The sequence below is a fragment of the Myxocyprinus asiaticus genome, chromosome 15, assembly GCF_019703515.2.
Source record: "Myxocyprinus asiaticus isolate MX2 ecotype Aquarium Trade chromosome 15, UBuf_Myxa_2, whole genome shotgun sequence".
Taxonomy (NCBI): Eukaryota; Metazoa; Chordata; class Actinopteri; order Cypriniformes; family Catostomidae; genus Myxocyprinus; species Myxocyprinus asiaticus.
The window spans coordinates 22,703,022-22,721,553 of record NC_059358.1 but is presented as its reverse complement, the minus strand read 5'-3'; the positions used below and the strand labels follow the sequence as shown (position 1 = coordinate 22,721,553).

The following is an 18,532-nucleotide window of genomic DNA, read 5'->3' as shown; positions in this document are numbered from 1 at the left end:
GAGCCGGCAGACTCATCCGGATGCCCGATCGGGGCAGACAAGCGTGCTGGGGAATGGGAGGTCCGCGGGGGGATACCCGGCGGAGGCGGTCCCATTGGGGTCCCCAAATCGCCCCCAGTGCTAGCCGCACTGGCCTCATACCCGTGGGTAAAAGGACCGAGGCGGGGAGCCTCTAGGGTGGCTTGCTTTCTTACGAAGGCGAGCTGCGAACGCATCGTTGCCATGGACATGTCTTTGCAATGAGTACATGACCATCCACAAACGCTGTCTCCGCGTGAGCTGTGCCCAGACACGAAAGACAGTGATCGTGACCGTCAGAAGGCGAGAGATAACGAGCGCAACCAGGAATAACACACAATCGGAAAGGCATCTTTAAAAAGACGTTCCGTGTGTGCGCTCTTTTAGAGAAATATATACTCTTTTAGAGAAATATACTCTTATTTCTGCTGAAGCGCCCAGGGGCATTCTATGCAGTGCACCAGCGCAGAGGAGGGAGAAGCCGCTGAAATGCACCATCAGATTCAGCAGAGGTGAATGAACAGTCGTGGGAATTCAGCTCAGTGAGCATGACCGTTCGGCTCCGAAGAGAAAATCTGAATGAGTGGTTGCATACCAGCTCCTTTTATACCCGTATGTCTGGGGGAGTGGCATGCAAATACCACTTGCCAATTTTCATTGGCCTTTTATCAAAGACCAGAGGTGTCTCGGGCTCTCAAGAGTGACCCCTAGTGTCACTACATCGACACAACTTCGAGTGAGTGACAGATAGGGAACAAGACAATGACTAAAAACCAATGAGAACAAAAACACATGAAACATGGGGGTCACATTACAAGACAAGGAAGTTACATGAAACAGGAACTAAATAAAAAAAAAAAAAAAAGACATGAAATCAAAACATGAAAACATAAAAGTGAGCAAAAACACACAAACACGTGACACCGCCATGGACAGGGGACACTACATTAACATATGGTGTATTGTTTGATGTGTAGATGTTGTCAGTTAAGTCCTTGAGAAAGCAAAGAAACTGTTGTTTGTGTGTGTCTCTGTGTGTGTATTTGTGATTTGCGACACTCTTTGTGTGTGGGATATCACTCCTCACACTTCTCTCTCTTTTCCCACTGCACTAAATAATGTGTGGTTTTTGTAACTCTGCAGTGGACACACACACACACACACAAAGAGCCTTGCCTTAAATTTTACGATTTGAATAAGTCCCTGGATGTTCCCTCTCTCAAGGTGCGACCATGGAAACCACCATGACAACCAGGGTTTTTCAAGCCAAGAAAAACAGACACTTGTCCATGAGCAAGACGTAATAATTGCGCACACATTTACACACTCGCACATAGCTGCACGTCAAGCATTACGTCAGTGTGTTTAATTAACTAAAATGTATGCATATGCACTCTGGCAGTGTCTGGCGCTGTGATAAGTCACTAGGTCACAGGAGGAAACTGCGGATCTGAGAAATGACAGGATTATTGTGCTTTAATGAGTTGCTTTGTAATAATGTAGTGCCAGACCTCTGCCTTGAGGAGCGCAGTTTTCTTTGGTGTGTTGACGTATTTCCTACTGAAACATGAAGTTGGGCAGGGACATGTCGAACAGTTCGTGGCCTTTTTAAAAATAGCCAATAGGATTTAGTTTACATTGCAGCCTGGCAAAGCCACACACGCACCTCTTTTTCACTGTGCTGCTTCTCATGCCAGAGCTAGTGTTCAGCCGAGGAAACTGAGAAGTGATCCCAATACTGAGTCCGACTGTTTTCCCACTGACTTGAGAACCGTACAATGATCTAACTGACAAAGTTACCATGTAAAAAAAAAAAAAAAAAAAAAAAGGCAGACATTCAGTAACATCACAAGATGATTTGTGGAACTTACTCAAATCATGCTGAACATGCTGAGCACAAACTTGTAAAGTCCATGCCAGCTAGAGTGCATGCTGTCATTGAAATGAATGGGGGACATACCAAAAAATAAGAATTTCTGTAATTCATAAAGTTTTTATTTTTATTTTTTTACTTAATTTGTTAATCTAATTTTAATTTTAATTAATTATATTTATTTATCACACATTATATATTTGCACATATACAGTGAAATTCTTTTTTTCACATATCCCAGCTAAGCTGGGGTCAGAGTTATGCTGATAATATAATTTGTAATTAAATATGTAATAATCCCTTTTGTTCTCACCTCCTTATTCACTTGTAGACTCATATTGTCATTGGAATTATTATAGCTTTATATTTCATTCAGGTCTTGAATGCAATTACTGATACGTATTTGTCAGTGTACCCATGACTTATGTATTCTCTGTTACAAATACAGCTTGTGGCTGAATTTGACAGGGTGTGGATGTGCAGTGTGGGTTGTGTGTGCTGTAATAGATGTTTCACTGTTCAGATGAGTGTGAGAGACGTCATGTCTGGGTCCCAGTCTTATGTGCCAGTGTGACCTCATATTTGCGTGAGAGCCTTTGCTATGATGACACAGAGTCTGATGTCACTTATTTACTTTTCAGCTTAAAATCATAGAAGAAAGGACAGGGATTCATTTTGTCCTCTCCCTATTTTTTGCAATATATTTGCAATAGTAGAGCGAATCAAATTTCAAATGGCTTAGTCTGCATGTTAAGCTCGGATAGAAGTATTTTAGATTAGAATGACACACTTCAGCTGGATAGTTCCGTGTGTGGTTGGAGAATCCGATTCAGATTGGATTTATTTGACAGTATCTTAGCAACTCTCTTCAAGCATGTCATTATGCTTTCCTGAGCATCAACAAATAAACCTTTTCTCTGCTTCCTCTCTGTTTTCCTGACCTTCTGCTCTCTTCCTCGTCTCACACACACTCATGTGCACTACACAGCCATAGTTCCTAAGTGCCATGCGTGGTGTGTACTAAATTACTGTTTTGCTGCTCTGAATAGAGTAAAATGGAATACATTATTCTGTGTCTGTAAATTGCATATCAAAGAAGGAAGAGCAAGAGTGAGCGAGATAGATATCTATGATATCAAAGAAGTAAAATATCTCAATCTTTGTGGAAGGAAGTGGGTGAGAATGAGGGAAGAAAGAGAGGAATAACTGGGAGAGAAAAAGGAAAGTGGAGATGAAAGCTACTGAAAATTCATCTGTCAAAGGAAAGAGTGTGTGTGACCAAAAAGTTTTATGTATTTGTGCCTGGTTTGATAGGGAGGCTGTTTCTTCCCTTACATGCCCTGGCTTCAGCTGCGCCAATACTGTTATATAGATATGGGACTAGATCCGCAGGGAGTATTGATAGGCCATCAAACACTCTTGCACTGTAGCATGATTGACAGGAGTTAATTTCACCAGCCAATGGAGGGTGAATTGAGAGAATTTACCATACATACAAATTTCTTACTGGCCATGAAGCTGTACTTCGCATAATTTGTCCTTATATGCAGGGCCGTTTCTGACTATTCTGGCACCATAGGTGAGATCCCTATTGGCACCCCCCTTGGGCGGGGGTGTTATTGGGGTGCATGGCGGCAGCCTCCTCTTTGGCTCAAAATGAGCTAGTCTCTGTCTCTTGGTGAAACTGCACCCATCACAAAAACGAGAAGACAAATCGATAATTTATGTCCATAGATTTTTGTTTTGTTGGCTTTATCCAGGGAAAATTTCACATATGTGTCATATATTGTTTACGGAATTAAGGGGAAAAGACTGAGCATCATACAGTAGATCAACTTCTGAAGGTAAATTTTCCACTTTTAATGGTCAAAGTCATTAAAAGTTGTGCAAATCATGACCTAGCCTATTTTTAAGATTAACACATTTCTGGGTACCACCCCTGGAGTTCGCTAGTTCGAATCCCAGGGCGTGCTGAGTGACTCCAGCCAGGTCTCCTAAGCAACCAAATTGGCCGGTTGCTAGGGAGGGTAGAGTCACATGGGGTAACCTCCTCGTGGTCGCTATAATGTGGTTAGTTCTCGGTGGGGCGTGTGGTGAGTTGAGCGCGGATGCCGTGGTGGATGGAGTGAAGCCTCCACACGCGCTAAATCTCCGTGGCAACGCGCTCAACAAGCCACGTGATAAGATGCACGGGTTGATGGTCTCAGATACGGAGGCAACTGGGATTCATCCTCTGCCACCCAGATTGAGGCGAATCACTACGCCACCACGAGTGCTTAAAAGCGCACTGGGAATTGGGCATTCCAAATTGGGTGAAAAAAAAAAAATTAACGCATTTCAGTTTCCTAACAAAATTCCATCAAATTGAATTCTGTAGATTTTTAACAAAATTAGATTAATACAACTTAAAATATTTAAGTTTTTTTAATTTTATTTTGTTAAAGATTACTCAATTCAATTTGATGGAATTTTATTATGAACATTAAAATGCATTAATCTTAATATAATTTTTTTTTTTTTTGTTAAAAGCAGTTTGTATGTGTTTGATTTGAATTGTCTCTTACATCTTGGACATTAACCAATTATAACAGAAGTCATTGACACATAGACGATTTAAAGGTACAATATATATATATATATATATACATTTAAAATTTTAAGCATCAGTTTAACTTTTCATGTAACACTAAATTATGACTGATTTGGTGAAAGAAGTACTTGTGAGTTTAACCTAATGCCACAGTATGTTTTGTGTTCTCATAGAACAATTTAACTACAAATATGTACTGTTGCCTTTAGATCATTGATACAGTATTGTGAGGTAAACTATTTCAGTACTATGAAATGCAATTTTTTTTATTTATGTATATAAAACTAAATTATGACTGCTTTGATGCAACAAACTTTAAATCATTAAAAGTGAGAAGGTAGGGGGGCCTGGGTAGCTCAGCGAGTATTGACGCTGACTACCACCCCTGGAGTCGTGAGTTCGAATCCAGGGTGTGCTGAGTGACTCCAGCCAGATCTTCCAAGCAACCAAACTGGCCGGTTGCTAGGGAGGGTAGAGTCACATGGGGTAACCTCCTCGTGGTCGCTATAATGTGGTTCGCTCTTGGTGGGGCACTTGGTGAGATGTGCGTGGATGCCGCGGAGTATAGCGTGAAGCCTCCACACGTGCTATGTCTCTGCGGTAATGCGCTCAACAAGCCATGTGATAAGATGCACGGATTGACGTCTCAGACGCGGAGGCAACTGAGATTCATCCTCCACCACCTGGATTGAGGCGAGTCACTACTCCACCACGAGGACTTGGAGCGCATTGGGAATTGGGCATTCCAAATTGGGGAGAGAAAGGGGAGAGAAAAAAAAGTGGGAAGGTAGAAAATGTAGTGCTACAGATGTAGAATATACCCCCTTTAATAACATGATAGATATAGGCCTTTACAACATGATTAGCTGTTCCACATTGTGCTTGATCAATGCATTGGTTGTTTGCAGTCTAATTGATTACCTGATTGGCTGTTCATAGTGTTTGATTATGTGATTACCTTAATCATTGTGTGATTCCTTGGCATAAATAATGCATTGTGTGATTCCTCATTTTGACCTTTTTCCCCCCACTGATTTCTATGTCTTCATGTTTGTGTGAGAGAATTTTTGTTGGTTGGCTACCTGTGTGGCCAGCAAAGCTTTTTTGGCTTGTGTTCCTGTAATTAGCAAGTAATGCACAACCATTAAAAACATGGGCAAAACTGTAAACTCACCATCAGCATAGATTTACACCACCACACAAACACACACTGTGTTTTATAGTTGTGTGTCACAAAGAGAAAGCCGCTCACAGCTGGGAACAATCCTGACATTTTCTCCTTCACTGCATTCCTGCTGTCTGGGAGGGACAAGTTTAAGTGTGTGTGTGTGTGAGTTTGATGCTGAAAGCTGTACTGTGGTAAGGTAACACAACATTTCCTGTTCAGTTTGACAGTCTTTAAGGCTTTTTCACACCAAATCCGTAACGCTTTTGCAAGGCAAACCTCTGACGGTAGGTCTATTCACAGAGTCTGTTAAAAAAAATGAAATGAAAAACTATTTCACCACTGTACAGTAGGTGGCGCTGTTGCTGTTCTACAAACATTTAAACCAGTCTCCTGCCTGCACCTTCAGCTGTTAGAGATTAATATATTGAACATTATTAAAACATTTATTTACCTAATTTGGCATAACTGTTTCATTATGTTCTTTCCATGGTGTTGATGCACTTTGAGGAGTAGTCTTTTTCTTTTTAAATGAATCAATATTCCTTCACTTGAGTGCGAGGAAAAGTAAAAGATTAGGGCTGCATTTCCCAAAAGCATCGCAAGCTTAATTTGATCATAGAGACCATTGGCGCCAATGGTTTCTACTGTCTACTTAGGCTTACGATGCTTTTGGGGATCTTCTCTGGACACAAACAGTCAAAAATGTGTGTAAATTGGCACAGATCTGAATCATTGCAGTAACTCAATCAAGTGAGCTGTCCTGTAAATTACTGAATAAGCTCATATTTTTTACTTCCACACTCTTACTCTCTCTCTCTCTCTCTCTCTCTCTCTCTCTCTCTCTCTCTCTGTCTGTCTGTCTGTCTGTCTGTCTGTCTGCTGAACTGAAGCAGGATTTGGCCCTGAGGATTCTGATCAACTTTGCAGTATAATGATGTGTGTGTGATGGAAGAGTGTTACAGACTTGCGACTGTTTTTGTCTCTCTCTGATTGTACCAAATATATGTGATTATTCCCAGGGCCTGAGAAATATGATTGTGTGTGTGTGTGTGTGTGTTTGTCTGTGTGTCTCTGAGGGTTTTTGTGAGCATGTGTGTGTTTCAGCTTTGATTCCTTCCATCTTTTGATCAGCCACTCTTTTCCACTCCGTCACAGCTATTTTAGCCTGATATAGCCCTCGCTCCACACGCACGCACGCACGCACGCACGTGCTCAGGCATATGCTGCCTCTCACCCACTCAGCTCACTCATTTTGATCATGTTTTTGCTGATTGGAGGGAAGCAAGATATGATCTCCCAGTTTTACAAAATAGATTTTTTTAGAGACAAAAAAAATCTTGGAGACTAAATACAGGAGACTGGAGAGAGAGAGAGAGAGAGAGAGAGAGTGAGCAAGCGAGCTGAGTTCCATTTTAATCAGGCAGGTAGCTGGGCTGACCAATGAGATGCCTTGGCTGCAAATTAAACTGTTGTCTGGAGGCCAGAGAGTTGACATCAGGTTAATGAATTTAAAAAGAGCAGCCCGTGTGTGTGTGTGTGCTTTTCCCGAGACTTGCAGTAGGTTGATGAGTTCAAGAAAGATGAGGCTATAAGGGTCTGTGTTACCACAGTTATGGGACATGATGGGCTACAACCCATCTTACTCAATTAATTTTGTATGTATGTGTGCCGTTTCTTTGTGATGGCAAGTATGTTAAAAGCCGTGTGATACAATACATTAAATTTCATACAATAGATAGTTCCAGTCCTCTAATCAAACTGGACAAGCAGAATTTCAAGAGTGTATATAGACATTTTCAACAAAAATAACAAAGGAACCAATAGTGTTTTAAAAAAATAAATGAGATGTTTAAAAAAGACATCCTTACAGAATCAACACCTAAACATAACCATAAATGTTTTAAAATATATATGAGAAGTTAAAAAAGACATCCTTACCTTATCAATGAGTAAATCTAACCATTAGTGTTTTAAAATGCAGAAGCGAAATGAAAAAGCACATTTTCTGAAGCAACCACCTCATTACGTGCTGCTTCTATGACTCTGTAATGTCATGTGTCAGCTTGAGTTCGTGGCTGGACTTGAACCGTGGTCCTCCAACTTTAAGGGTGTGTTCACACTTGGCAGGTTTGGTTCGATTAAAACGAACTCTGGTGCGATTGCTCTGTTAGTGTGGTTCATTTGTACAAGAGTGAACGCTGCCATCCGAACCTTGGTGCACACCAAACAAGCGGACCAAACGAACTCTGGTGCGGTTTGACTGATATATGAATGCAGCATGGACCAAAGACGTCTAAACGGACCAATAACAGGATGAGATGTCACAAGATACAACCCTAAAAATCACATGATTTGATAACATAGAAAGAGCGGTAAGAGTGGTGTACGCAAAATAAAATGAGCAGAGGGCAAACATGGAGCAATGAGAAGATAAAGTTCCTTATTAACATTTGGTCTGACGAGCATATTTCCAGTATACTTCCTATATTTCCAGTGTTCAAAATGTTCAGTTATAGGTTAAGGGAAATTGGGTCCAAGGAGCACATTTAGCCCAGCAGCCAGCATTGTTGTGGATGTTCGGCAAGTTCCGTTGCAAAATATACGTCATAAAAGCTGTCCAATCAGGTTGTGACCTTATCCTTATGCCTTTTGTTTTGTATCTTTAGGTTCAGTGTTAAAAATGCCAATGTGAACGCTAAGCGAACCAGGACTAAATGTAACATTTTCTTTTTAGGTCTGGACCAAGAGAACCAAAGAGAACCGAACTACAGGTGTGAACACACCCTAAGGGTGCTTTCACACTTGGTTTGATTGCTTGGACCAAACCAGAGTTAGTTTCCTCCCCCATCCCACTGCCTCCGCTGGTCTCTGTTTACATCATATGCTGTTTTCATGTGCTGTCGGAATTTTCCTACTTCCCATTTCTGAAGTGGTAATTACGAGTACTCGTGCTCACGTGCTTTGTTGTCCGAAAAACAGGAAACATGGATGACGCCAGGTTCATTCATTCATATGTCTTTAGGAACTTTTATTTTGACCCCATAATACATATCACTCAGTTAGCTTGCTGACGATAATGGAATTTTAGTCAAATACAAGCGATTTTTCACAGTGTAAAAATGTACAACATGCATAGAATGGTTGCTGATGTACATAAATGAATATAACCAAAACAGCAAGCGCTACAAATTAGCTGTATTTATAAAAATGAACAAAACCTGTCATTCACTACAGAAACTGTACTCTTCTCCACCATGTTGAAAGTTTAGGACTCCTCCCATCTCGGCAACTCGGGTATCATCTAGAATTCCGAGTTTCCCACTTGAACTTCCGAACTCGCTGGGTCATTCATGTGCTCGGAACTCGTAATTATGATATTTCCGAGTCCCACTTGAAGGGCACGGTATTTTTTTGGGTCCGAACCACAGTCATATTACGTCATCAATGTGAGTACAAGTTGGGGCTATTTACCACTGTAACTAGGCAACAACTCAAGAAGACATCAGCTTCGCTGTGTTATTAAAGTATTAATCTCTTTGGATTTACCACCAAAACTTTACATGCACAAAATGACAATTATGTTTGTCTGCCACGGATGCATTGAATGTGCAGTAATATGAAGATTATTAGTGTTTGTCTGCTGCGAGCCCGCAGATGCATTGCAAGAGATATGAAGAATGTGAGCTGCTCTCTGAAGGTGATTTATTTGGACACATGCTGGTATGAGAAATTAATTCAACTGCAAAGACGTGAATTATAAGTCATCAATTGCGGTTCACTTCCGCGATTTGGTACAATTGGATTCATATTAGAAGCGAACCGCAACGGAGTTCACATGAACCGTACCCCAAACCACCTTTTCAAGCGGACTCAGGTGCGGTTTGTGGGTGCGCACCCTAGTTTCAGAAAACAGCGTTCACATCACCCAAACGAACCGAACTTTGCCGTCATTCGAACTCGGGTGCACCAAAAGTGCTAGTGTGGAAGCATCCTAAAGGCCTCGATATACTTCCTACGAAATCGAAGAGCGAACGAATGTGACATCATTTAGAACAAAATCTTCGTTTTGGTGGTTCATAACAGTTCGCTGGGGTAAATTTTAGGAAAAATTCTTATCGGCTGCTAAACACCTTACTGCCATTGGTCCACATCATCGGTAGGTGTGACCTGGAGCTCCATCTACCTTGAGGCCGATGGCTAATTTTCTAAATCCAAAAAGTCAAAATCAGTCAACATGAACACATCGATATGCAGAGTTATTAACAAGCTGGTGCAAATGTACCTACATCTGTACGATCGTTTTCTTAGAGACATTTTCCAAGAGCAAGTCATTTTTTTTTTTTTTTGTCTACTAAAGGAATCAAATCTTCTCAAATACTCTCAAGCACCCATTCACTCCTGTGCCATCTGCCACAAAAGACATTCACACATCTGTCTAAAGTAAGATATGCCTCTTATCATAATTGTTTTATCTTTGTTCTGCACAACTCTTTTATACACTCATCTTTGCAATGGTATTGTCACGAACTGCCTTGCGTTTTTACCTCACCTTCAATTCAGTTCAGTGACTGTTTAGTTTTCCCCTTGTTCATGGACTACATTTTCCAGTATGCACCTTTTTGATTACACTCACCTGCCCTCCATCTTCCACAGCTGTTCCCTGTTCCCTCATTATTCATCTGTGTATATATACCCTCTTGTTTCTTTCACTCATTGTCAGTTCTTGTTCCTATGTTAAGCTGTAGCGTTGATGTATATACTTAGTTCTTTTGTATTCTTCCATGTTTATTGAATGATTTTCTTCCTTGCTATCATAAAAGAAGCTGCGATTAGATCCTAAGCCCCTTTTCTAAAAGATCACCACCTTGTTACAGGTATCAGTGTCATAATAAATTACAATAACAGAGTGTAACCGGCACATGTTATGGCCTTGTGTAGCATGTTAGCACATTACTGTCATGAATTCATAATGTAAACAAGACAAATAAAAAAAGTTTCTACTGCATATATATTTAAATTATCATTGAGTGGTTAAAACAGCTTCTTTTACTGACCTCATGTGAATTCTACTCAGAATGAGGCATAAAGTCATTGATAGCACATTCTTAAGGTTTTACATGTAGCTTCCTCATGTTTAAATGTACTTCTAAATGCCTCCCACTTCGGTGTGGCAGGTGTCTAAATGTTCGAAAACAGTATACTGTTGCTCGGCTGTTTAGAAATGTAAGCGCAGCGTAGTTCTAGCGGGAAGACTAGCAGCTGTACATCATCGCACCATTAGCTAGGTATCTCCTAGCCAATCACATGTAAGCCATTGCTTTATAAGTCTGGTCACAATCACATTGCTGTTTCAGTGTGCTTACACGGCAACCTCCACCACCACCAGTTGAGTCCCGCCCTGCACGGGGGTAAGCTCCTCTCTCCTGCCTACTATCTCCGGCAGGATATGACGGTTCCAAGTACAACTTCTTCGGACCACCAGACGGGGCTTATGCCAAAGAGAGACTTTACATTTCTGTTTTATATTCATCAAATAAATGTCATCTTGAATTTCATTCAAGTCTGCAAGTCTTCCTGATAGAACTTCTTTTTACACCTGAACGAAGTAGAACTTCTACAGAAGTATATCAAGGCCTTAAGTCCAACGCCCTGTCAGGTGAGCTACCATGCAAGCTATCCGTGTTGGAATAAGTGTATATTAATATATAGGTGAGTCTGTAATAAAAGCATTAAAATGTATTGTTTTACAAACGATGTGTTTGAGTAAAAATGTGTTGATATCATAAAATACAGGTTCTGAATAATAGAGAGAAAAATATGTATTTATAAAATCATAATCAGCCATTTAAGTCATCATTTGAGTAAAAGTGAATAAATCACACAGTTGTTGTAGTGCCTCTAGTGTTCATTTCTCCTGGAAACTGCAGGGAATTGTGCCTGGAGACACGTTTAACAAGTTTTGCAAAAATGTATATAGAGTCACGTATTCACTGAGACATTGCAAAATAAACAATGTTTTCAAAACAGCTTTCTGAATACGGCCCACCTCTGCCGTTGGTCAAATAAAGAGATAGTCCCTCCCCAAACTTATGCCAGTGGGAAATTGACTGGCCTGCACAAAGCCCAGACCTGAGCCCCACTGATCACTTTTGGGTGAAATGGAACAGCAACTGTAAGTCAGGCCCCATCGACCAACATCAGTTCCTGACCTCACTGATAGCCTCATGTCTGAATGAGAGCAAATCCCTGCAGCCATGTTACTACATACAGTATAGTGGAAAGCCTTCCCAAAAGAGTGGAAGCTGTTATTACAGCAAAGGGGGAAATTGATGCCTAAGGTTTTGAATTCAAATGTCCATCAAGCACATATGGTGTCCACAAACTTTTGGCCATATAGTGTATTTTAACAAAGAAAAAGTTATCTTTAAATAAGACTTTGAGGCAACAACTTTTCTCAAAAGACATCATATGTTTACCTGAAGTGACTTATCCAGATGTGTACCATTATCTTGTTGACACTGAGTGCATTTACACAAGAGAGGAGATGAAAGTTTATCGTAGTTTAAATGCTTACAATTATTTCCTCAGCGGAAATGTCTAGAATATTTGATCGCTCCCATAATCAGTGAAGCTGTTAACACTGCAAATGTGACTTGCACAGCTTCATTCATTATAATGGGACTATGGGAGCAATCTATAAGGTCTAACTTGCTGTTAGTTGGTAAAAATTCTGTTAATTTACCAGAGATAAAATTAGTTCTACATATGCAACATTTGTTGGGACTGTACAGATTCATCTGTCTCTCTTCACTGCTGCGTTCCAGACGTCCATTTGTGTTTTTTTATTTAATGTATTTTTATTTATTTCATTAGTTCATGCCATGGCATCCAGGCATCCACCGTTATTTTATGATGATTATGTTAACAATTACTGCTACGAGTCACTATGAGTGAAGCGCCTCCCACTTTTGTATTGAATGTGATTAAAAACTAACCAGGGCTGCATTTCCCAAAAGCATCATAAGCTTAACCCTATAACTCCGTGTGTATAAAATATGATACACAATGTTTGATGGCTCCTGTTTCACTCTATGTTCAAACATATGGTGTGTAAGTTTAGCATGTTTATGGTTTCAATGTTTATATCAATCCATTTAAAATGGTGGCGGACTTGCACGAAAAGTGATTCTTATGTTGGGATAAATGACAGTTTATTTTAATAAAGTAAAAGTAACATTAATGATTATATTGTTACTGATATTTAAAAAAGAGTATTTGCTGAATATAAGCAACTTGTGCTTGGTTAAAATTTTGTATATTATTTTATTGAAAAAGTCAGTTGAAATTACATACAACAGGCTTTTGAGGTATATCTCTCATTCACCATTACATTCCATACACTCACCGGCCACTTTATTAGGTACACCTGCACATCTGCTTTTTCATGCAATTATCTAATCAGCCAATCTTCTGTCAGCAGTGTAATGTATAAAATCATGCAGATATCGGTCAGGAGTTTCAGTTAATGTTCACATTAACCATCAGAATGGGGAAAAATTGTGATCTCAGTGATTTAGACCATGGCATGATTGTCTAAATCGAGTATATTTTGTAGGTCCCATCCACACCAATACCGTTTCGTTTGAAAACACATTGATTTAGCTATATTTACTATCACAAAGACTGGAGTGGTGTTTTCCTCCATCGAAGGAGGAAACCAATAATAAGTTAAGTTTTTTTTTTTTTTTTTTCGAAAAAGCTCTCAATGCTTACTTTGGAATACATGACCTTAGAAAACTAAATATGGACAAGTGTGGCCTTAGTATTACAACTTTGGGAGTTGGAACTGTTTTTAGGTTATGACAGAGGATGAAAAATACACAAAATAACTGCCCACATTGCGTACAAAATATATGTTTAATGATACATTTTCGTGATATTAATTTGTTTGTTGATAGAACTGTTATAAGCTTAATCATGGGGGCATGGGTAGCTCAGTGAGTAAAGACGCTGACTACCACCCCTGGAGTCTTGAGTTCGAATCTAGGGCATGCTGAATGACTCCAGCCAGGTCTCCTAAGCAACCAAATTGGCCCGGTTGCTGGGGAGGGTAGAGTCACATGGGGTAACCTCCTCGTGATCGCTATAATGTGGTTCGCTCTCGGTGGGGCACTTGGTGAGTTGTGCGTGGATGCCGCGGAAAATAGCGTGAAATCTCCACGGTAACGCGCTCAACAAGCCACGTGTTAAGATGGGTGGGTTGACAGTCTCAGACACAGAGGCAACTGTGATTCATCCTCTGCCACCCGGATTGAGGCGAGTCATTACGCCACCATGAGGACTTAGAGTGCATTGGGAATTGGGCATTCCAAATTGGGGAGAAAAATCCCTCCAAAAAACAACCAAAATAAAAAAGCATAATCACACTCTCAATAATGCTGTTGTTCTGTATATCAGCATGGCTGTGATTAACTATGGCCTTGTGCTTACGGCCAAATCACTGCTTTGCTGATATTCAGTATGCTGGCATCATTTTTCACTTGGAGGGTTGTGATTGTGGTTGTTTTAGAGTATGTTTTTTGTTTACATTTTCGATGTTTTGTCTTTTTAGGCAATTGTAGACCAAAACCAGTTTTCCAGCTGTGCCAGGGTAAACAGGAAATGAGGCAGGAAGTTGAGCGTGTGTCCCACTTTAGCTCTCCAGATACAACAAAACACTGGCTTTCCCCAGGATAGGCTGGCACAGTAACCTTCACTTACATAATCTACAAAGAATCAACACATTCTCTGAACCCTCCCATGACCCCTCTACCCACCAATCAGAGCCTGTGCTCTTGTTACTGATAGAGATTAGGACCAATAAAAAAGTGGAGGAAGAGAAGGCTTTACTTTTGAGCAAATTCTTTGGAATTCGGGAGTCCCACGAGTATTGAAGTTTCTATTTCCCTCCTTCTCTTTCTCTCTTTTTAATGTGCTTTATGGGCATGACAAATACTGTGCATTTGTGTTTCTAAACAATTTGTGTATAATGAGAAATGGTACAGTATAAGTGAAATAAATTAACGATAAGATAGCGATACTACAAATGGAGTAAACGAGTCATATTAACAAATATAATATTATGACAATAGTGTAAAATGAAATAAAATACATGAAAAAGTAGCAATGAATACATATAACCAAAATGGAATAAATTAAGAATGTAACATTAATAAATAGGATTGGTTAAAAAGGATTAACTAAAGATGAAAAACAAGATGAAATGTGCCAATAATAGTAATAATGAACATAACTCTCAATTTCAAAGTACTTTATTTCAAAATTCTCCACTGAACTGTGGACATCAGTGCAGGGATTGGTTTCTGTGGGTATTAAGATATAATTATTTATATAAATACACACACACACACACACACACACACACACACACACACACACATATATATATATATATATATATATATATATATATATATATATATATATATACTATATCAGTTACTCAGCTACTCTTGAATTAGATTTCTTTCAGACAGTTTAAGAAAATCTGGAATGCGGTTTTAGAGTTTTTATCTCATATATTTTTAAATTTACCACAGTAAAGGTAGAAGTGTGCATAAGTCTCAACTGCACCAGTGAGCACAGACACTTTTTTCCTTTGGAAGCCATGTTTCTCTCTCTCTCTTGTAAGCTCATTCACACTAACAATTACACTTTACACACCTTACAGTGTGTGTGACCAAACCTGCTGAAGTCACAGAAGTTCATTCAGACTCTCTGTCGTCATTTGTTCTAATGTGGGTGATTACTGATTTTAGATTAAATGCATACACAGCCTTTCCAGCAGCTCTCCACTAACCTTTTCTCCACAACAGCCTGTGTTTGTGATAAGTGCTAATCTTTCCTTATCTCAGATAGTCAGACAATGCTCTCTGTAGCTCTCAAGACCCTGTGCGGTCTTTATGTGAGGGTAAAGTGTCCTTTCATCTGCTCTTTTCAGTGTCTGTGAAGATCAGAAAAGTGAAGCAAGTCATTTGATTGTCTTGATTAGTTATAAAAGTCTTGGGTCATATAGGCTCAGCCTCAGACGGCACACAGACTGCCCATGTTTACTGACTGTCTGATGCATATTGCATACTAATAGTAAGCACTTTCTGAAAACGGAAAGCTCCACTCTGATAGACTGGCTTTATTACATTTCCAGGATTCAGGGTGCACATGCTTTTTTCAGTACTATGGGAAACAACGTCATGTTAAGAAGGTACTGCGTAGAGGCCGAATGATTCATCTAAATAAAATCGAAGTCACGATATGACGTAGTGTGATTATAAAACCGCAAAGGCTACAATTTAATTAATTAAAAAATAGTATGCACACGCTGCTCACTGCGTTGAGAATATTTCTCTGCATTAAAAGGCCGTTGTCAACTCTATTTCTTCCTTCAATGTTCCACCAAAATAAAGAACCGCATGATTATGCCGCATGTAGGCTAAGGAGCTATTAATTAAATATGGTACTGTTTGAGAATTAAACAATAACAATAGTTGATGTTGTTAATATTATACAAAAATAGATTTCCCATAATCATTTCTTAACTTATTATTGGGTTCCCAAAAGTAATGATGAAAAGTGGGCTGAGACCCTTTCACAAAGTCAACAAAAACAAATGTGAAGATGATGTGAATTATTTTTTTCCCCTACTATGTTTAACTGTATTTTTATTTTTTATTATTATTTAGTCTGGTTCTTTTTAAAAGGATTCAAGTGTGAACACCCTTTCTTGAACAGTATTTCTATTGGAAGAATGTTTGCCCATTACTTAATTTTGGTAAAAATGAAGCACCTACTAGTTTTTTTTATGTTAATAATCAAATCGCAGTTCAATTCGCAGTTGCAGTATTTTTCAAAATAATCGAAATGAGATTTTTTGATCAAAACTTGTTCAGCTTTTGCTGCTACATTTTAGAATTTAGAATTGGACAATGACAAATTAATTGAATTTGACAATGTTTGCAAGGTTCATGCCATCAAATCTTTGCAAGACATTTAGTTTTGTCTTAGACACAGTCTGGTTCTGTAGCTCTGTGAAACTGTTTTTTAATTAGATTGCTTGACAACTGTAATTTCCTCAGATCCATTCTGATTGGCTTTGTGTTTTTTTGCAGGTGTAAGACGAAGGTGTATCCGGATGATCTCCCACGCACCAGTGTAGTCATTGTATTCCATAACGAAGCGTGGACCACCCTGCTCCGAACAGTCCACAGCGTCATCGACAGGTCACCAAGACACCTGTTAGAGGAAATCGTGTTGGTGGATGATTCCAGTGAGAGAGGTGAGAGAGTGTTTTTTTTTTTATTTTTTTTTTTTAACCCCTTTCTTGGTTATTGAGGGCTTTTAAAGAGAATAGGCCAATGAAATGTGCGTGTGGGTCAGATTTTTCCTTTAATGTGTTATGAACTTTTTTAACTAACAGTAAGAGGCAGATTCAGAGATGGCTTACTGCATCCAGTGTTTTCAATAAACATAAAGGGAGATCACTTAACTGCCTATGCATTCACACATATGCACACACAAGATCCATATATACATGAACACCTCCCTTAAATTCACCCATAAAATATGCAAATATAGACATGTTTTTTGAGTTCACAATACAATCCGCAAAAACATACGTGCAATTTAATGTATGAATGAATCTTGAACCATTGCATTTGTCTCAGAAATACTTGTCATATTGCTTTTGTGGATATTTTTGAGGACAGATGCAAACAGCTCACATTTATTTGTACATTGAACAGTTTTGTAAGTGTATTGACGATAAATTAAATGAAAAAATTCTGTCATATATTACCCTCATGTTGTTGCAAACCCTTATAACTTTCTTTCCTCCATGGAACCCAAAATTAGATGTTAGTGTGTTAGTCTCAGTCACAATTCACTTTCATTGTATCTTTTTTTCTGTACAATGAAGGGTAATAGTGACTGAGAAGAAGAAGAAGAAAGTAATAGGGGTGAACTATCCCTTTAACATTAGAACATTTTAGTGTAGCACTACAGAGACATGACATGACATGGTTTTGTTTCCACTCTTTAGAAATGCCTGCATCATGTCACCTCCACTCTCAGTGTGTGTGTGTGTTTGTGTGTTTGTGTGTATGTTTGTGTGTGTGTGTGTGTGTGTGTGTGTGTGTGGAAGGGAGCAGAACACATCTGGAGGAAAAAGATGGCTGGTGACCTTGCTGAGTATTAACGTCAGTCCTGAAATTAGATTCACACTCTGGAAAGCAAGCGTGTTTATTGGGATAGATTTTCAGTAAGGAGAGAGAGAGAGTGCTGTTAATGTTAAAGGGATAGTTCACCCAAAAATTACTATTCTGTCATGATTTATTCACCCTCATGTTGTTCCAACCCCGTAAAACTTTTTTTCCTCAGTGAAACACAAAGGATATGTTAGGCAGAATGTCAGCCTCAGTCACAAATCACTTTCACTGCATCTTTTTTCCATACAATGAAAGTAAATAGTGGCTGTGCCTACACTGTTAAAAATGTTCCCGTAAAAAAAATAGTAAAGAACTGGCAGCAGGGTTGCCAGCAAGTTACTGTAAAATTAACAGTATCTTGCTGTAGCTGAAATTTACAGTTTGCTACTATTTTTGCAAAAACAGCATAAAGCTGTTATTTTACTACCTTTACAGTAAAATACTGACAAAAGTATTAGCAGTTAATTACTGTTTGTTTGCACTTTTTCACTGTAAACTACAGTAAAAATACACTACATGCTACTGTATAAGCTGTTGAGTAATGGACTGCTAGCAAAAAGGACTACAATGTGTTTACTTTTTTCTAAACCTTGTGATTTAATAAATTATATGTGTGTATGTGT

At 39.2% G+C, this 18,532-nt stretch overlaps 1 protein-coding gene across 5 annotated transcripts in view; it reads left to right on the top strand.

Moving 5' to 3' along the window:
• Positions 1-18,532, top strand: part of LOC127452871 (polypeptide N-acetylgalactosaminyltransferase 1-like) — a 157,898-nt gene that overhangs the window by 105,934 nt on the left and 33,432 nt on the right. For all 5 annotated transcript variants that reach the window (XR_007899322.1, XM_051718696.1, XM_051718694.1 and 2 more), the window contains one exon: positions 16,815-16,981. Coding sequence is in view for 4 of the 5 variants with exons in the window: in XM_051718696.1 (XP_051574656.1) it covers positions 16,815-16,981 (167 nt within the window). In the remaining variant the exon portion in view is untranslated. The remainder of the gene's footprint in view (positions 1-16,814; positions 16,982-18,532) is intronic.